Raw genomic sequence first — 18,418 nt, 5'->3', positions numbered from 1 at the left:
TTAAGGAAATAGCTTCTAACTCATTCAATTTTTATTTATATGAACTTGATTCTCTGTCCTTTAGTCCACTCATCAGTTGAATGGTATAAACCTGGCTTCTTTACAAACGAGTCTGTAATCCACTTCATAGAGAGAATGTGCCAAATAAACAAGGATTTCTTAGTAATCTGAATTTGGGGTTTAGAACGGTGGGGACATTGGTAAATGTGAGTGAGATTTTTACATGTTTATCCAGCAAATGAAAATATTGGTGACCTACAGATCTTCTTGAACCATTTCTAAAACCAGATTAAGTAATGGGTGTCTTCTCACTAATCAAAGGTTATTTTCTTTTCACCTTTCTAGCTATTAATGGAAAGATTTTTGGGAATCTTCATGGCCTCATCATGAATGAAGGTACAATGACAAACTGGTACTTGATAGGAATGGGAAGTGAAGTGGACATACATACCATCCATTATCATGCTGAGAGCTTTCTTTTCAAAGTAAGTATAAGGAACATGCTTTGGGGAAGACTTTCAACTAATAGATTCAATGCATTTCCACTGTGAAATAAGAGAGTTATTTGACAATAAGCCTTGTGAGGGGTGATGGTTCATCTTAGAGAATGGAATAGAATAATGTGGTTATGCCTTTCTCCTGGTATATATTGCTTAATATGTACATATATTTATTGTGCTTGTAGAAAACTCTCCAAGCTTCAGATGAGAGTTTTCTCACCAGTTACATGGGGATAATTCTGACCACTCTCGATTATGCTGTTAATATTGTATATGCAAACACCCATAGTATTTTGTCTCTTTTCTTCTCCCTTCCTTTTTTTCTTTCCCTTTCCATTTCCCTTTCTTTTCTATGTGATTAGCCAACAGAATAGCCCTATCTAGTAAAGGAGATATTTCAAGCTTTGGCTTGAGCCTAAAACTTTATCTTGACTTTTGCCCTAGTGAGCTAGGCCAGACCATGTGCAGCCTCCTGCCTTTCTAGCATCAAGCTGTACCATATGGGTAGTGCTGGCTGCATAGACAGGCACCTGGGGAGCTGCTTAAGAAACAGATTGCCAGGCCCCACCCTAGACCTGCTGATTCAGAATCTCCAGGCATAAGGTCCAAATAGTCTGTCATCTCAGGTGCTCAGTGCAGTCTACAAGGAAGTAGACTAGAAAAGAATAATCACATCTTATCTGTGGGGAAAACCTGCATTGGTCTTTTTCTAGTTATACAGGAATAAACAGTAACTTTAATAAAACATCTAATATCTTTTCCTCTCTGTATATTGAGTTCAACATAGTTTAAGACACAAAGTATTAGCCTGCAATGATTATATTTTCACATATTAGATGGCTATGCTGCTTTTCAGAACTTGACTTTTCCACCTACATTTAAAAACTTATATTAAAATCTAATAAAATTATAAAAATTATTTTATATGAAATTATAAAAATTATTTTATATACATACAAAATTATTTCCTATCCATATAAACTTAAAAAATAAAGTATAATTTACATGGAATAAAATTCACCCTGTTTAGTGTACAGTTCTGTTTTGATCAGCACATACAGTGATGTAACCAACACTGATCACAATATAGAACACCTCTATCACCCCCTAAACTGTCCCCATTGCACCCTCTAGAGCGAGCTGCTTCCCCATGCTTAACCCCTGGCAACCACTGATCTGTTTTCTGTTTCTACAGTTTTGCCTTTTTCTGAAATGTCACGTAAATAGAATCGTACAGTCTGTAGCATTTTGAATCTGGCTTGTTTCATTTAGCGTAGGCATTTGAATTGCATCCATCCTGTTGTGTATATCAATAGTTTGTTCCATTTGATTGTTGAGTAGTATTCCGTTCTATGGATATACATATTACAGCCTGGTTATTCATTCCCCAGTTGAAGGACATTTAGATTGTTTCCAGCTTTTGGTTATTACAGTAAAGTCATTATAAACATTTGTGTACGTGTTTTTGTGTGAACCTAAGTTTTCATTTCCTTTGAGAAGATACCTAGGAGTTAGACTGGTAGGCCATGTGGTAAGTGTATGCTTAACATTACAAGAAACTGCCAAATGATTTTCCGCAGACCATTTTGCATTTCCACCAGAAATGCATGAGAATGCCACTTATTACACATCCACATTGGCACTTGGTATTTTCCATTTTTATTTTATTTTTGCTTTGCCATCATGTTAAGTGTGTAGTGGTATCTCATTTTTTATTTGCATTTTCCTAATGGCTAATGATATTGGCGTCTTTTCATGTGTTTATTTATCATCTGCCATCTGTAAACCTTCTTTGGTGTAGTGTCCAAATTCTATGCCCATTTTTTAATTGGGTTGTTTATTTCCTTATTGTTGAGTTTGAGGGCTTAATCTATTCTGGATATAAATCCTTTACCAGCTATGTGCTCTATAAATATTTGCTCCCAGTCTCTGGTTTACCTTTTTGTTCCCTTAACATTATCTTTCAAAAAGCAGAAATTCTTAATTTTGATGAAGTCCAACTTTATGGATCATGCTTGTGGTGTCATATGTAAGAATTTTTTGCCTAACTTAAGGTCACAAAGGTTTTCTTCTAGAAGTTTTATAGTTTTAGGTTTTATATTTAGGCCTCTGATCCAGATAATTTACATATATTGTACAAGGTTTATTTTTTGCATATAGATGTCCAATTGTTCCCTCCATCACCATACATTGAAAAGACTACCCTTTCTCCCATGGTGTCAAAATCATAATGATCATATATATGTGGCCTACTTCTGGGCTTTCTAATCTGATACATTGATCTATATGTTTGTCCTTTCTTGAATGCCACACTGTCCTGAAATCAGGTGGTGATAGTGTTAACTATTATAGATCTTTGCCTTCCTATATAAATTTTAGAAACAGCTTGTTGATTTTGATTTAAAAATTCCTTCATGGGGCCGGCCTAGTGGCATAGTGGTTAAGTTCATGTCATCTGCTTCAGGGGCCTGGGGTTCACAGGTTCAGATCCCAGGCATGGACCTAGTACTGCTCATCAAGCCGTGCTGTGGTGGCATCCCACATAACATCAAGGAATGTTAGCTAAAGGCCAATCTTCCTCACACACACACACAAATCTTCCTGCTGGGGTTGTGATTGGAATGGCATTGACTCTATACATTGGTTTAGGGAAGAATTGATATCTTAACAATATTGAGCATTCCAATCTATGATCATGGCATATCTGACTATTTTTTAGATTTTTTTTTATTTCTTTCATAGTGTTTTATAGTTTTCAGCATACAAATCTTGCATAGATTTTGTTAGATTATTACCTAAGTATATTATGGGTTTTGGTGATAGTGTAAATGATACTGTTTTCATTTCAATTTCTAATTGCTCATTGACAATTTCTAATTGCTCATTGACAAATATAATTGATTTTTGCATAATTGATCTTGTATCCCACAACTCTGCTAAACTACTTCTAGGAGCTTTTTTGTAGATTTTGGGGGGATGGTTTCCTACGTAGACAATAATGTTGCCTGTGAATAGAGACATTTTATTTTTTTATTTTCAAATAGTATGCCTTTTATTTCTTGCCTTATTGCAATGGCTAAGACCTCTACTATACTGTTGAATATAAGTGGTGAAAGTGGACATCCTTGCCTTATTCTTAATCTTAGGGGGAATGCATCGTCATTCACCATTGAATTTAAACTTAGCTGTCGGTTTTTAGTAGATCCTATTACCAAGTTGAGGAAGTTTCCTTCTATTCTTGGTTTGCTGAGGGTTTTCTTTTTTTATCATGAACAGATGCTAAATACTATCAAAGGCTTCTTCTGCATCTATTGAGATTATCATATTTCTCTTCTTTAGTCTATAGATGATTTTCTTTAGTACACTGGTAAATTACAATGATTGATTTTCAAATGTTGACCCAGCTTTGACAACCAGCTTTGAGAAAAATGTTGAACCATAATGACAAACACCAGTTGCCATGATGCATTATTCTTTTTATATATTGCTGGATTCAATTTGCTAGTGTTAAGGAATTTTGCATCTGTGTTCATGAAGAATATTGGTTGTAGCTTTCTTTTCTTGTAAAGTATTTGTCTGGTTTTTGTATCAGGGTAATGCTGGCCTCATAAAATGAGTTGGTATTCCTCCCTCTTCCATTTTCTGCAAGAGTTTACTTAGAATTGGTGTTATTTCTTCTTTAAATGTTTGGTAGCATTTGCCAATGAAGCCATCTGGACCTGGAGTTTAATTTGTCGGAAGGTCTTAAAACAATTTCAGTTCCTTTAATAGATATAATTTCAGTTTCTTTAATAGATAACCTGAATAGTGATCTTCAGCGGTTTTCATCCTAACAAATTCATCGATTCAAGTTGTAGAATTCATTGATAAACAGTTGTTCATAATATTGCTTTATTATCCTTTTTAATGTCTATAAGGTCTTAGTGATGTCCTCTCTTTCATTCCTGATTTTTGTAGTTTGTGTCTTTTTTCAGTTTGTCTAGAGGTTTGTATTAGTTATCTATTGCTGCATAACAAATTACTCCAAAACTTAGTGGCCTAAAGCAACAAACACTTATTATCTTACAATTTCTCTGAGTTGGGAATCTGGGAGTAGTCTAGCTAGTTGGTTCTGATTCAGCATCTTTCATGAGGCTGCAATCAATATGTGAGCTGGAGCTGCAGTCATCAGGTTTGACTGGGGCTAGAGGATCCACTTCCAAACTCACTCACAGGGCTATTCACTAGAGGCTTCAGTTCCTCAACATGTGGGTATGGCGTGGGAGCTGGCTTCCCCCAGAGTGAGTGATCCAAGAAGAGAAAGCAAGAGAGAGAGAGCCTAAGATTCTTGGAAGTAGAATGCCATCACTTCTGCCATATGTTATTGGTCTCACAGACCAACCCTCACAGAATGTAGGAGGGGACTACAAAGGTTATGGATACCAGCAGGTGAGAATCATTGGGGGCCATTGTGGAGGCTGGCTACCATAAGGATTATCAATTTTATTGATCTGTTCAAAGAACCAGCTTTTGGTTTCTATGATTTATCTCTACTATGTTTCTATTCTCGATTTGATTGATTTCTGCTCTTTATTTTTTCCTTCCTTATACAGATAGATAAATCGTACCGAGAAGACGTGTATGATCTCTTTCCCGGGACATTCCAAACCATCGAACTGTTTGCAGATCACCCAGGGACATGGCTATTACATTGTCACGTGTCTGACCACATCCATGCTGGCATGGAGACAACCTATACGGTCCTTCGGAACATAGGTACTATTGTCTGTCAGTGATGCTAGGTGATAGCCCAGCCCTCCTATAGACCCTGAAAACAGCAGGCAGGAGAGACCCCATCAGGAGCTCAGATTCACGTAAGAGAGACAGATATATAAATAATAACTATGATAGAATATGATACTTGCCAAAATAGCATGCAGTGTACAGGATTCAATGGCAGCAGTAGGAGGCAATGGTTAATAGTTTGGGGATATGAGCCAAGATTCCATAGAGGCCATAATGCTTCAGATGGATCTTAAGGGGTCAGCAGAAGCTTGAAAGGTGGATGGGATAGGAACAGCATGTGTACTGCTCTGAAGAGTACCATAGTGGGAATCCAAGGAAGACTTGCAGATACTGATGGGATAAAGTCCTCATTGGTGAAATGACATAATTCTTGAAACAACTCATGCCATGAAAAGAATCCACTTTGACTTCCGTTGTTTATAAAACAATCAATTTGTCTTCTTTGTCCAGATAACCGGATTCCTTACTCCACCAAGTCTCCTGGAGGAGCATCACAGCCGGCCACGGTGCCCTCCAATGGTAATGATCCCTCCCCGAATCCTGCAGGTGAATGGTCAGTGTTCACCCCCCAGGGAAAGGCAGAGGCCTGACACCTCACTTGTTCTTTTCACAGAAGAATCTGGCAAGGAGCAGCTCTATTTCTTTGGCAAGAATCTGGGTCCTAGAGGAGCCAAAGCAGCCTTGGTCATCCTTTTCATCATTGGACTCCTCCTCCTGATCTCCACGGTGATTCTCTCCCTCAGACTGCACTCTGCAAGGATGCGGGCAGCATACCGGGAAGTCCAGTCCTGCGCGCTCCCCACGGATGCTCTGTGAACGGCCTGGTCTTCCTCACCAGGGAAACTGGACAAGACATCGTTCACCGAGGAAGGCTCACACTGTATCCTGGACCAGGCTCTGATGCTCTGGGACACAATCAAATCGATTTGCTTTTATTTATTTATTTTTAAATGGGCTGTGAATAATTCTCAGGTATAAAATACAGAAAGAGGAGAATGGGCGTGACTGAGAAAACAGGCTCAGTCTGTTCTCTGAATGAATTCGCTGAAGTGGGGAGAACCTCTGAAGGATGCCTTTAGTTTCCATCTTTCGTAATTCTTAGATTAGACAGTGCTTCCTTAGCCAACCATTTCTAGATGGTTTCTAGATGGACACCTTTGGGAAAGAGTTTATACTGCCTCAGACATCTAACGGCACTAAGTTTTCAGCACTGTTATGTAAAATGCTTCCCTTAGTTATTCCAGGGAAAATAACTTTCTGAGGAGTGCATGGAAATGTCTAAATCAGTATCTGCTGATGGAATTTAACCAAATGAATTTTCTGGAGGCTTTAGCCAACTCTCTTGGCCTTTTCCCCTTTAATAGAAAGAGCCTGTGCACTGTTTGCAACAAAAGGCAAAGTGATAAGCATTTTTTTAAATTGCTGCTGTTTGCATGCAAACCTGTAGAGATACTTGAATGTTTATGACTCACTTCATGTTATATATTTTTACAATATGTTTCCTTGGCAATGTTTGTATTTTCTCAAATCAACTAGCGAATTCGTATCTGTGTTTCAGAATGTGGAGGGCTGGAATCTGTGAAACAGCGGGCTCGGCTCTCCCACGGTGAGTCAGACTCCCTGAGAGTTTAGCAGGAGCTTCTAAGAGGGAGGGACGCCTTGCAGGAGGCAAGTCTGGGCTTGAATCTTGAGTCTGATGCTTCATAGTTAGGGAGATCTTTCCAAGATTCCATCTTCTATGAAATAAAAACAGTCTCATCATGTGAAAAACACCAGGAAGAATTCATCAATGCAGCTGACCAGTTGGGTCAGCAGGAATTTCACAAAATCCTCAATTCCATGCCTCTTAAAGACATAGCCCTTTTTGGAGGAGGGGAAAAAAAAGAAAAGGCTAAAAAAAGAGAGTCCCAATGGCAATTTTTTAAACCATTAAATCAGCTTTGAAGATTTGATTACAGTTTTCAAGGCTCAAATGCAAAAATAAAATATTGAACAACTAACCCCATTACGAGGCAATTCATACTGTCTGTATGCAAGCCTAAATGTTAGATGTAAGATTGATAAAAGCAATATTGTTTATTACTAGACTCAGAAATTGCCCTAGCTCAGGGCAAGTTGCCCTGGAATGCCAATGCCAATGCCAATGCCGATGCCAGATGAGTGCTATTAGTATATCTGCCTTAGCAGTTGATCATTTGGATATCCAGGTGAATGATTAGGACCTAATAAATACTCTGGTGGAGGGACCTTTCATACCTTCTCATTTTCATCTTGGTGAGGGGAAACAGGTAATTTGATAGAAGCTATAGTCTTATGTAAAACAAGATGTGAATGCTAATAGTTATGTTCATAGTTTGCTTGAATGTCATATCAAACAGGGTACCCAAAGGATGATTCCAGCCTGCTAACCACTGATAATGCAATTTTGTAGTATGTGCTCTACAGTTTTCATACATGTGTAGGCTGTATAATTTCATAATAATAATTATCATAAATGCCTTATTTATAACTCACTTAGACAATAAATTATTTAGTTGTTAGTTTTTTCCTTTTCTCTTAGTTTATTTTTTTAATGAAAATGAAACCACAAAGTAGTTTGATTACGCCACTTCTCTTTGTAATAAAGTTTCACATATTTTAAGATGGCGATTTGCATGTCTTTTTTTTCCACCAGAAATTACCTATCACTAGACCTGGGGCAGGGAGTTGGCTAGAGAATTTTCTCTTAGATATTTAGCAACTATTCTAGTTATACCTGCTAGAGGAAATGAAACAAAATCCTCAACAAAATAACAGTACATCTCCATAAATAACATGACTCTCCTCAAACATTGTTTGCTCAAGTGTACCACACTTCCGCATTCTCAGCCTCACTCCTTTGAGGAAATCAACCATATTTACATATATCTTTTCCTCTGGTTGCAACAGAAGAAGCGTTCTGCTCCTAGCAGGGCCAGTCCCTCACTTGGCTCTGGACCTCATCCCTTCTTGCTTTCTCAAGGACTTCATTCCCTCACTTATCAGTTTTCCCTCCTGCATGACACTGACAGGGTTCAGGGCAGGCCACCCCAAGATGTGCCACTTTAGCATGCAGACTATTTCCAGCTGAAGACAATAAAGGCTCAAAAGACTCAGGAAGAGCAGCCGACCCGCCCCCCCCCCCCCCACCCCTACCCTGCAAACTGCCAAAAGGCCTGTTTCAGGAAGGAGCTCATATCATGTGATAGCTATAGTATGATGTAAAATAGGTGTGATAAAAGGACACCAACAAACCCATTTTTTGGGCCTAGCAAAACCTGTTGAACAAACATTTGCATTCCATCTCTATGTACATTGTCTTCTTCCCCTTTGAAGTCCCAGATCACTATGCCCTCCTTGTCTGTAGCTGAGGATACTTAAACAGGTGGACTTAGCCAGATGGCCGAGTTACTCAGTTTCTTCCGGGTTTCTCCCATGTATACATGCTATTAAACTTTGTTTGATTTTTCTCTTGCTAACCTGCCTCTTTGATTATTTGACCAGCCGTAAGAACCGTAAGGAAAAGCGGTGGGTGGGAATTCTCCCACTTTCCCGACAACGTCATCAGCAATACCCACCATTAGAAATAGAAAACAAACGAAGAGCCATTGTCCTTAACTCCATAACCCCCTCGAACCCAGCTTCTCTGTTCCTTTGATAGCAGAACTTAAAGCACTGTCCACTTGCTGCCTGTATCACCTCACCCCATGCATCCTTCATTCCACCGGTTTCCAATCCAGTGTGCCCTGCCTCCCCATCCCAATCTGCTGTTGTCAACATCAAGAACCATGATGCTATTTCTGGTGGCTTCGAAACCGGGTGCAGGAGTGGGGGTATATGGGAACTCTCTGTACCATCTGCTCACTTTTTCTATAAATCTAAAACTGTTCTAAAAATTAAAGTCTGTTTTTTTAAAAGGCAATGTTATATACACTCTCACGTGACACCTTAAACTCCTGAGGTTGGTAATGACAGTTATCAAACGCTAAGTGCTTGTGATGTGGCAGGCACTGTTACATATGTTATCACATGTAACCCTCAGAACAACCCAATGAGGTAGGCAGTATTATCCCTATTTGGCAAATGAGGAAATTGAGGCTTAGAGATTTTCAGCGACATATCCTTGGTCACACAGCAAGTAGGTGGCAAATCCAGGAGTTGAACCCAGGCTCTTGCTTTCTCGTTTCCTCCCAAAGAACCTTGACGCATGTCAGGTTGATCTGGTTTTTGCAGCAGGAAGAATGGCTCCCTTAATAACCACTGTCTTCTGTTCCATTTCTCTCTGTCCTCAGAGACAGCACCCCTGTTTGGACTCGCATTACTTCTCACATGGAAAATTTCGGCAGCCTCTCACTTGGCCCCGCATTCTGATCCACTCTATGTGTGAACGGAAGATTAATCTTTTTAAAGCACAGTCTATTTGTATTACTCCTCTCCAAAAATTCCCTAATGCCTGCCGGAAAAAAAGTCCAAATTAAGTTCTCTGGCCCCAACCTTTTCATCTTTGACTCCCTCGCCTTCATCTTGCCCACACCAGTGTCAGATGTCTCTACCTCCCATTTCCTGACAAGTTCTCTTTCTTGCCTTTATTGTAAATTCAACAAACATAGATTGACTTCCGGCTAAACGTACAAAACTCTGCCAGAGTTGAGGGCAGTTTACAAAACTGCTAAAATTCCATCCAGATGCTCAGAGGAAGTTGATACCTAATGAGAAAGCAGACATGCAATCAACCATTGCACAAGGCAAATGAGCTAAATGCTAGACCAGAGGAAGGAAGTGCTGAGGGAGAGAGTGGGGCAGAAGGTGGGCAGGGGGATCCTGGAAGGCTTCCAGAAGAGGGGACCTTTAAGCCTGTTGTAGATTTTGACAAGGAGAGAAGGGAAACACGGTCCATGTTTTCATCCACTCCTAGAAAGCTCTTGTCTCAGCTCTGCCTGCCACAAATTGACTCATCGTCCCAGGCCCCACTCTTTCTATACACCTCCACCTTGGCACACCCCACCTTTCACAATATTACTTACCCCTTCTAACTTGTATTATAGTTAATTGTGCACATGCCTTATTTCTCTTACTAAGCCATGAAGTCTTTGAGAAAATGGATTATGTCCACTTCATCTTTGCTTCCCCATCCATCGAACCCAGAACTGGTCCATCACTGGCCTCTACTATGCCTTGAATGTATGGATAAATGAGTGCAATTTGGGCCACTTGTTTTTAAACAATTTTCATGGTGGAATATTTTCAGATTCCTTCAGACATTTAATAAATATTAATTAAAATACCTACCGTGTGCCAGGCATTTGTGGTAAGTGTTGGAGACAAGACTGGTATACATGGACATGGACCTGCCCACACGAAGCTTACCATAAAAATGGCAAGACAAACATTAAATAAATGAACAGTTAAACAAATACTAGTTGAATTATATTTGCGATTATCATTAAGAAGGAGAAAGAGGGCAACAGTACCAGATAACATTTACACAACACTCACCAGTTGCAAAGCACTGTCCTAAGCACTGTGCACACATTAACTCATTTGATCCTTATCACAATCCTAAGAGATAGAACCACTTTGCAGATCAGAAAACTGAGGCACAGGAGGGTCAAGTAACTTTTCCAAGGCCCACAGCTGGTAACTGGTAGTGCCAGTATCACAAGAATATTCAATAAAGGGGCTAATCTGGTTTAGTATCATGAGAGAAGACTTTCCTGGGGAAGTGACATGCAGCTGAGATCAGGAGGGTGAATAAGAGTGGGCCAGGCAAAGAGGCTACAGCGGGTGGGAGTGCTTTGGGCAAGGGAAGGCCTGGAGGAGGCAAGGGGCCTGGCTAACTTGAAGAACTGAAGGGGAAGCTGGCGAGGCAGGCAGTGGCCATGCTAAAAAATTTGAATTTTATTCTAAAAACAATGTACGCTTTAAGTAGGGGAGTGATATGATCAGATTGGAGCTTTCAAAAGCTCCCTCTGGCAGCTGTGGGGGAGAATGGCTTGTGGGCCTAGGGGGTACAACCCTGTACGTGGTTAGGAGAGAGGATGAATGGGGGTATTGGCAGTGTAGGTGGAGAAACACTGTCAGATTTTCTACATTTAGGAAAGAGAAGCAAGAGAATTTAGAAATTGATTACGGCAGCTGGGAGAGATGGAAGCGTTAAATAGGGCATTCCATGTTTCTGGCTTGGGCATGTTGGGGCCCAGGGCAGGCTACCCCAAAACATCCCACAATGGCATATTGATTCTTTTGAATTAAGTTTACTCGTTTTAACTTATAAAGCAAAATTTCGATCGTCCTCTCCCTGTTCCTTCTGAAAGCAGGAAATAAATCTCCCATATGAAAGGTACCCTCCCTGTAGGAGGAGGAGATAGAGACATCCTTACTGCCAGAGCTAGGGAATTCAGGGCCGAGAGGCCCATGTAAACAAACCTTGTTAGATTTACCAATTTACTACCTCAGTTCCTCACTAATTACAACTAACTACATATCCCAAACCTAAGTTTCTTTGTCCTGTCAATTCCTCACAAATGTATTGTGTCTTTGTGTAAAAAGATATATATATAAGTTGCTTGCCTCCTTTACCCTCTGAACATCATTTTAATGATCCCCATATGGACGTATTAAATTGTTTTTTCTCCTGTCAGTCAGGTCTCCTGACAATTTTATTATTAGTCCAGCCATAAGAACTCAAGAGGGAGAGGTTTCCCCCTCCTCAACAGGCCTATGGGTGGATGGCAGTGCATTAGCAAGATGGGGAAGAGGACTATCGGTTGAGAGGAAGATGAAGCTTGCAGTCCTGGCCATTATGAGACTAAGGTCCCGTGAGCCATCCAAGCGAAGAGTTGTGTAGGCCCTTGGATGCGTGCTCGGAGGGCAGGCCAGGGTGGAGATCTACACGTAGGAGCTGAGAAAATATAGAAGAGGCTTGCATGTATGGACCCGCCCGCATACAAAGAGAAGAGAAGGCAGCCCAGTTCAGCCCAAGGAGTCCTCACGTTTAAAGGTCCTGTCTGCTCCAAAGGCTGTTGATTAGAGCATCTCTCGTCTATTTGTCAGCATCCACTTTCTCTAAGTGGTTCAGGAGTAGTTCTCCCCCTCAACACCCACTCACCCGCGGACACTCCTCCGCTGGCTCCTGGACCAAGGCTCTGATTGGGAGAGCAAGAGAAGCAGCGCAGACCGAGCGGCGATAATGGAGGCCTGAGACCTAGTTATGACAGGGCTCACTACCACTGACCCCGCAGAACCTCCTTGTCACGCAGAGCTCCTGGAAGGGGCCAGTGCTCCCTCTTCAACACACGCTGTCTACACAGCTCTATTGGCTTTTATGGCACTCGTTGCTTTTTGAAGCGTTTGCAGCTCCTTTTAACCTGATTCCTCCAGGTAGAAAGAGAGTGGGGCATAAAAGGGGGCCATCCTATCCACAGGATAAGGGGCCTCTTTCAGAAAGGGGCCGATTTCAAAACTCTCCGGTGCCAGGAAGTGGGAGAATGAGGATGGGATCGGCTCGAGGATTTTCATAGGTACCGCTCGCTCGGTGGGAAGATCCCTTCGCGCAGGTAGATCTCAGGGTCGCGCGATGCTGCCGCGCCCACCCCGCCCCGCGTCACCGCGATTTCCGGAAACCCCACACTCCTGGATACTTAGTCCCCCTCATGGTTCCGGAAGAGCGCTGCGGAGCGCGCCAAGAGCGCAGGAGCCTCCCCAGAGGAGCTCTGGCTGCTGGGGCGGAGAGGAGGGGCCTGGGCGGGAGGGAAGCGCTTTGTTCCGTGGTTGGTTCCCGCGCTTGCCGGCGCGCGGGACAGGCGCGGAGCCCGGGTGGCGCGCGCGTCCCAGGGACCTGCGGCGGCGAGCGCGCGGGGGCGTGTCCGCGCCCCTCGGGCGGCGGAGGAGCGAGCGCGAGAGCTCGTGCACCCAGGCGCCCGCGGAGGCAGCTTCGGCGCTGTGGGTCGCTGAGAGCCGTACGCATCGAGACACAGAGTCTGGTGGGATATAGGAGCAACTGGGGAGCCGGCAAAGGGAAAGCGAAAGCCGCAGGTTTGGCCCATGACAGGTTGAAGGCGCCGCGCAGCGCTCCCGACGCCGGCGGTACCAGGGCCTACCCTCCAGGCCCTGCCTGGCCGAGCCCAGCGCGCCACAGCCATGGCCATCGCCCACCTGGCCACCGAGTACGTATTCTCGGACTTCTTGCTGAAGGAGCCCTCGGACCTCAAGTTCAAGGGGCTTCGGCTGGAGCTGGCCGTGGACAAGATGGTCACGTGCATCGCCGTGGGGCTGCCGCTGCTGCTCATCTCGCTGGCCTTCGCGCAGGAAATCTCGATCGGTAAGGCCTGGGAGCCAGAGGGGCGGGGCAGGCCCGGCCGGGCTGAGCCGGCCTTATCAGAGGTGCCCAGGTCTGGGGAGAAGTGATTTTACCGCGCGCCGCCGTAAATCTCCGCCAGCCCCTGACAGCGCTCACAGGTGCGATGGGCGTGACCGTTGGGAAGGAAGGTAGCCCCAGTTTTATGGTCTGAAACATTCTTTGTCCACGTGCTTCATTTGTCCTCCTGTGGACTGTGCTCGTATCTCTACTCCTCAGTCCTTCTGTTCCCTGCGCCCCACTGATCCCGACTGGGGCTTCGTGTTCATGTGCCATCCATGACCGGCGCCCTTGCGGTCCAGAACAACTGTCTCCTCTCTTTTTCCCTACAAGCATTTGTGTAGTCACCTAAAATTTTGTACCAGAGAAGCTCCTGAGTGGCTGAACGGAGGATGTGAAGACAAGCGCTCCATGGAAAGTGTGTTCTCTCTTCATTATCTTATTTTAATTGATATTTACTGAAGCGTTAGTTCTGCAGGGTTGTGAATGACACGAGATACCTGCACTTGGCAGGTATTGGATGGAAGCCGAAATCCTCCACCTGGTGGGCCTTATGAATGTGCGATGGAGTCTCCATCATGTAAATTCTCATTTGATCATAATAACAGTTCTGTGGATTTGGAAAGTCTACTGGTTTGGGCAGCATCACATGGCCAATAAGTGTCGGGTCTTCCTCATTGGCGGTTCTGACTTTCAGCACGGGAGAGACTGTTCAAGAGTCAACAGGAAGGCAGTGTTTGACAACTAGAAACACTTCTGAATGGGGAAAGAGAGAGAGGCTGGTGGGGCTGAATGTTGGGGAAAGCTTATGTGAGAGATTGGGCTGGCCCTGAGCCCACAGTGTGTGTGTGGGATTTGGATAAGGAGAGGGGAGACCTTTGCCAAGATTTTGAGATGGTAGAAAATGTTACATGTTCCTGGAAGAGAACAGGCTGTGACTGAGGCAGGAAGGTTAGTTAGGGTTCCTGGGTTATGAAAGTGAATATGAGCCTGGGTCAGTTAGAACAGACGAGTACAGCTTTGTTGGTTTAAAAAGTGTGAAGTTATTATTTGAACAGAGGTGGACTGATTGAAAACAGCACTTATTTAGTAAATAGCTTCACGGTAGCATGTAGGGTCTGTGATGGAGGGGAGTTGGAACAAGGGAGGCTGGTTGCCGTATGATGGGGCGTCACTTGAGGTCTTGTGCCTGATTGGGGCCAAGAGTGGAAGGGGGATTTCTGAGAGAGCAAGCAGCAATAAGCAGCACTTGGGTACCTCGATTTTAATAGGCCATGAGGGGCAGAGAGCGATCTGAGTTGATGGAAAGGCTGCAGGCCTGGGGGAGTGGAAAACGGTGGTGGTGTTGATAGAAATAGTGAAGTCGAGGGAAGTGTCACATAGAACAGGGTTACAGTGAGTTTGATTTTGTGATCTACGGCACCAAGTAGTTCAACTTGGCAGGAAGTTGCCAAATTCATTGTGGAAAAATAAAAGTTCAATTTCCCTTGTTTTGGACAGCCATAGTCATGGGCTTTCTTTTCCCTCCAGATGGCCGGGAGTTGAGGCTTCTGTACCCACCGAGTAGCCTGGGTCCTGGAGGTAATCTCTCCCTTCAGCAAATGTTCCTTGAGTAGCAGCTGTGGGCTGGACCCAGTGCTAGGAGTAAATGAGGCTTGGTCTCTCTTAAGAGGAGCACGAGTCTTGGACACCTGATGCCAGGAGGGAGGAGCTGGTTACCCTCTGTGATTAAACTTCACCTCCAGCTCACATTTTAGAGGGGTTCCTGAGGCGCCTGCACCAGTAATGCTCTAGACACATCCAAATTGGTGGGTTGTCTGAGAGTCACTTGGTTGGCGTTGGGAGTGGGTTTACCCAGCAAGGATCTTGACCTTGTGCTGTGTGCATAGCACTGCTGTGCATTGAGGGGGACGTGAAAGGAGTCTGGGGCATGGTTCTCTTCCTGCCTTTTGGGAGTTTACCAACCAGCCAGGTGCTAGAAGGGTAACATCATCCAGCAGTGTGTGATTCAATGACAAGATAGTGTCGAGCTCTGAGCAGCAGGCAGGTGAAGGCTGGCAGGGATTTGAGTGAAGTGCTGTCAAGCAGACTTCTACGTCTTCTCAGACGCTTCCAAGGAGAGGACAGGCGTGTGGGATGAAGCCAGCAGGACCAGGGAAGACCTCTCAGGTTGAGTACACATGAGATAAAGACAGAGGAATGGCTTAGAGAGGAGAGGGACATAAATTAATGCCTGGAGTCTGTCCAGTGGGGTCACGTCATGCAGCATTTGATTTTGTGCAAATTGAGCTTTTGTGCAAAAATGAAGACAAAGCAATAAAGGAGAACAGTGACAACAGAGAGAGGAATAATTTAAATGGAGCAGGCACTTTTGCCCACCACTTTGGTCAGTGGGTACTGGCCCTAGGAGGAGTGTGAGGTGAGCCTGCAAGCTTAAAACATGGCTTCATTGTCCCTCTCATGAGAACTGCTCCCTGCCTCTCTGGTGCCTGGAATATGCTCTGTTGTAGTTTGCACATTGCACTGTGACCTGTCTATTTGGCTGCCTCACCTACAAGATATTTGATCTTATGTTGATCCCTAGAAGCTGGCATTTTGCGTGGCACATTGAAGCCACTCTATAAACATTTATTGAGTGAATGAAAGATGATATATCTTTGGGATCATCACAAGTTTATTGAGCCTGGTGTGCATGGTGCTCTTCTTGGCAATGGGGTGACAAGCACATGTAAGACATAGGACCTGCCCCCTGGAAGCACGATCGAGCAGAAAAGATGGACACATAACCCTCCTAGTACAGGATTCATGGAATCTGGGTGGTGTCAGAGGTGTGTGCTAAAGCCTGGTACAGTGGAAGGCGGCAGGGGGCGGGGGTTGCTTTTGACTTGGAGGAACAGCCAGGGGTTCAGGGCGAGGAAGAGTTTGAACTGAACTCTGAGGCAGCATTTCAACTGTATGGAGCAGTGTGAGCTGAAACAGGGAGGCGTGAGATGGTGTGTGGCATGGGAGCTGTAAGGGCACGGTCGCATGAAAGTGGGAGTCAGGTCAGTCTGGAGGGCCTGATATGGAAGAGGATGCAGTGAGTCTCATCTGAGCTGGCGTGTGTATATAGAATTGGAAACAAGAAAATCACCTTGAATGATGACACATCAAATTTCTTCTTTCCACTTGTAGTGATAAACTAGTATATATAAAAATCCATTGATTGTGATATAAAATCCTCTTAAGCATAAAATAAATTTTCTTTTCCAGTTACTTTCTGAAAACTAAATTTTCCGTTAACTGGCATTCCGTAAAATAGGATTCAAGTTGTAACTGGGTGACAATTTTTACTTTAAGGAAACACTTTTACTTTAGAGAAAAGATTCCAATAAATCTGAAAATTTGCATAGACTGTTTTTTAGAATTAAGGGCGGGCTCTCTGTGTGTATAAAAGGGGTGTTGAAGGTTAGAGAGAGAGAATGTCCTCATGTGATAAAACATATTGGGCTTCATTTAAAGGCTTCTCCTTAGTCTTTGGCCCATTGTCTCAGTATTTCAGCCCACTGGGTTCCTCTCAGAAAAGAGGGACAGACCCTGCCCAGGCCACAGAGCCCTATGGCAGGGCAGGGAACTGACCTTTATGCAGGCTCTGCGGGGTCCCAGCATGGTGGCTGCAGGTAGAGTGCACTCTATGAGAATTCTGGCCCTTTCACTTCCCAGGCAACTCGCACTGGCCAGCGTGGAGGGTGCTGGTGTAGGGCTGCCTGGACCGGTGAGGATTGCTGTGGGGTTGGAGAGCAGAAGGGGCTTTCCCTTGCTCATCTGCTCATGGGTTATGAGTCATCATAGAAGTGGTGAGGGGCAGAAGGGCAGAGCAGGGCTGGTGCCTACTGTCAAGGTGGAGGGCAACGCTGGTAGCCTTTGTGGCAGCCTGGGTCTGTGGCTGCTCATGGATCCTGACAGCCCTGTGATGGTGAGAATTGCCAGCAGAAATATTCTGGAGGGAGTTGCTGGGAGAATCTTCTGAGTTGTGTCTGGGAGCATTTTGAAGGCTTTTGGATAGTGAGCTTCTGACTGTCGCATTGATGTAAGAGTTAAAACGTACACCTGTTCTGGTTAGGCTGCTGCTTCTGGTTGGCTCTTCCAAAATACTGCAGGCCTGGCTCCCCTAGAGGGTAAGATTAGTTGGGTAGGGGGAAATACCCAATTATGTGTTAACTGGCACACAGCAGAAGACAGCTTAAATGTAATTGTGACTTTGGGCTACAAAACTGTCCACTGGGAGCCAGAGAGGGGATAGTCAGCACTAAATCGGTTTTACCAGCCCTCACTTTTTCCCTCCCTCGCCTTGCATCATGTCTGGTGTACAACAAGTGCTCAATAAAAATGTAGTGAAGGAAATGCCAGAGCACATTGGAAGCACATTCTCCAGAGTTCTCCCTTGGAGAATGGCTGGGCTGAGGGGGTGGGGTGGGGCACGGCTCCCAGGGCAGGGGCAGCATGGAAGAAGGATGCTGAGATCTGGCCAAAGGTTACAGTTGCCAGGTCCCAGCCAGTGCCTGGAATTCACCAGCTGGAGGCAAGGGGTCCATGGTGTGGGGAGGGAGGCTTCCCGGTTGCTGTGGTACCCATGTCCTTTAGTAACACAAGTGCTGTCCTGGTGAGGCCAGGACGTTCCTCCCAGATGTCCGCCCCTGATAATCGCATGCATGAGTGCAGGTCATCGTGGGAGGGGCAAAGTTGCCCCACTTGACTTATAAGCTTAGGTTTTACTGCA

At 44.2% G+C, this 18,418-nt stretch overlaps 3 protein-coding genes across 6 annotated transcripts in view; all 3 read left to right on the top strand.

Moving 5' to 3' along the window:
• HEPHL1 (hephaestin like 1) overlaps positions 1 to 7,926 on the top strand; it is a 77,905-nt gene extending 69,979 nt beyond the window's left edge. For 2 of the 3 annotated variants that reach the window (XM_008525701.2, XM_070623817.1), the window contains exons 17-20: positions 346 to 485; positions 5,093 to 5,255; positions 5,736 to 5,804; positions 5,899 to 7,926. In XM_008525701.2, coding sequence (XP_008523923.1) covers positions 346 to 485; positions 5,093 to 5,255; positions 5,736 to 5,804; positions 5,899 to 6,101 — 575 coding nt within the window. In that variant the 3' untranslated portion in view covers positions 6,102 to 7,926. The remainder of the gene's footprint in view (positions 1 to 345; positions 486 to 5,092; positions 5,256 to 5,735; positions 5,805 to 5,898) is intronic. The other variant, XM_070623816.1, reaches the window with a different exon arrangement.
• The window catches only part of HNRNPM (heterogeneous nuclear ribonucleoprotein M), a 359,069-nt gene that overhangs the window by 123,880 nt on the left and 216,771 nt on the right, over positions 1 to 18,418 (top strand). The window lies entirely within an intron of this gene.
• The window catches only part of PANX1 (pannexin 1), a 46,786-nt gene continuing 41,374 nt past the window's right edge, over positions 13,007 to 18,418 (top strand). Inside the window, exon 1 of one of the 2 annotated variants that reach the window (XM_070623818.1) lies at positions 13,007 to 13,623. In XM_070623818.1, the coding sequence (XP_070479919.1) occupies positions 13,443 to 13,623 (181 nt within the window). In that variant the 5' untranslated portion in view covers positions 13,007 to 13,442. Of the gene's footprint in view, positions 13,791 to 18,418 lie in introns of both variants that reach the window. The other variant, XM_008538828.2, reaches the window with a different exon arrangement.

Source organism: Equus przewalskii, chromosome 6 (genome assembly GCF_037783145.1).
Source record: "Equus przewalskii isolate Varuska chromosome 6, EquPr2, whole genome shotgun sequence".
NCBI classification, from domain to species: Eukaryota; Metazoa; Chordata; class Mammalia; order Perissodactyla; family Equidae; genus Equus; species Equus przewalskii.
This window is presented reverse-complemented; position numbering and strand designations above follow the sequence as displayed.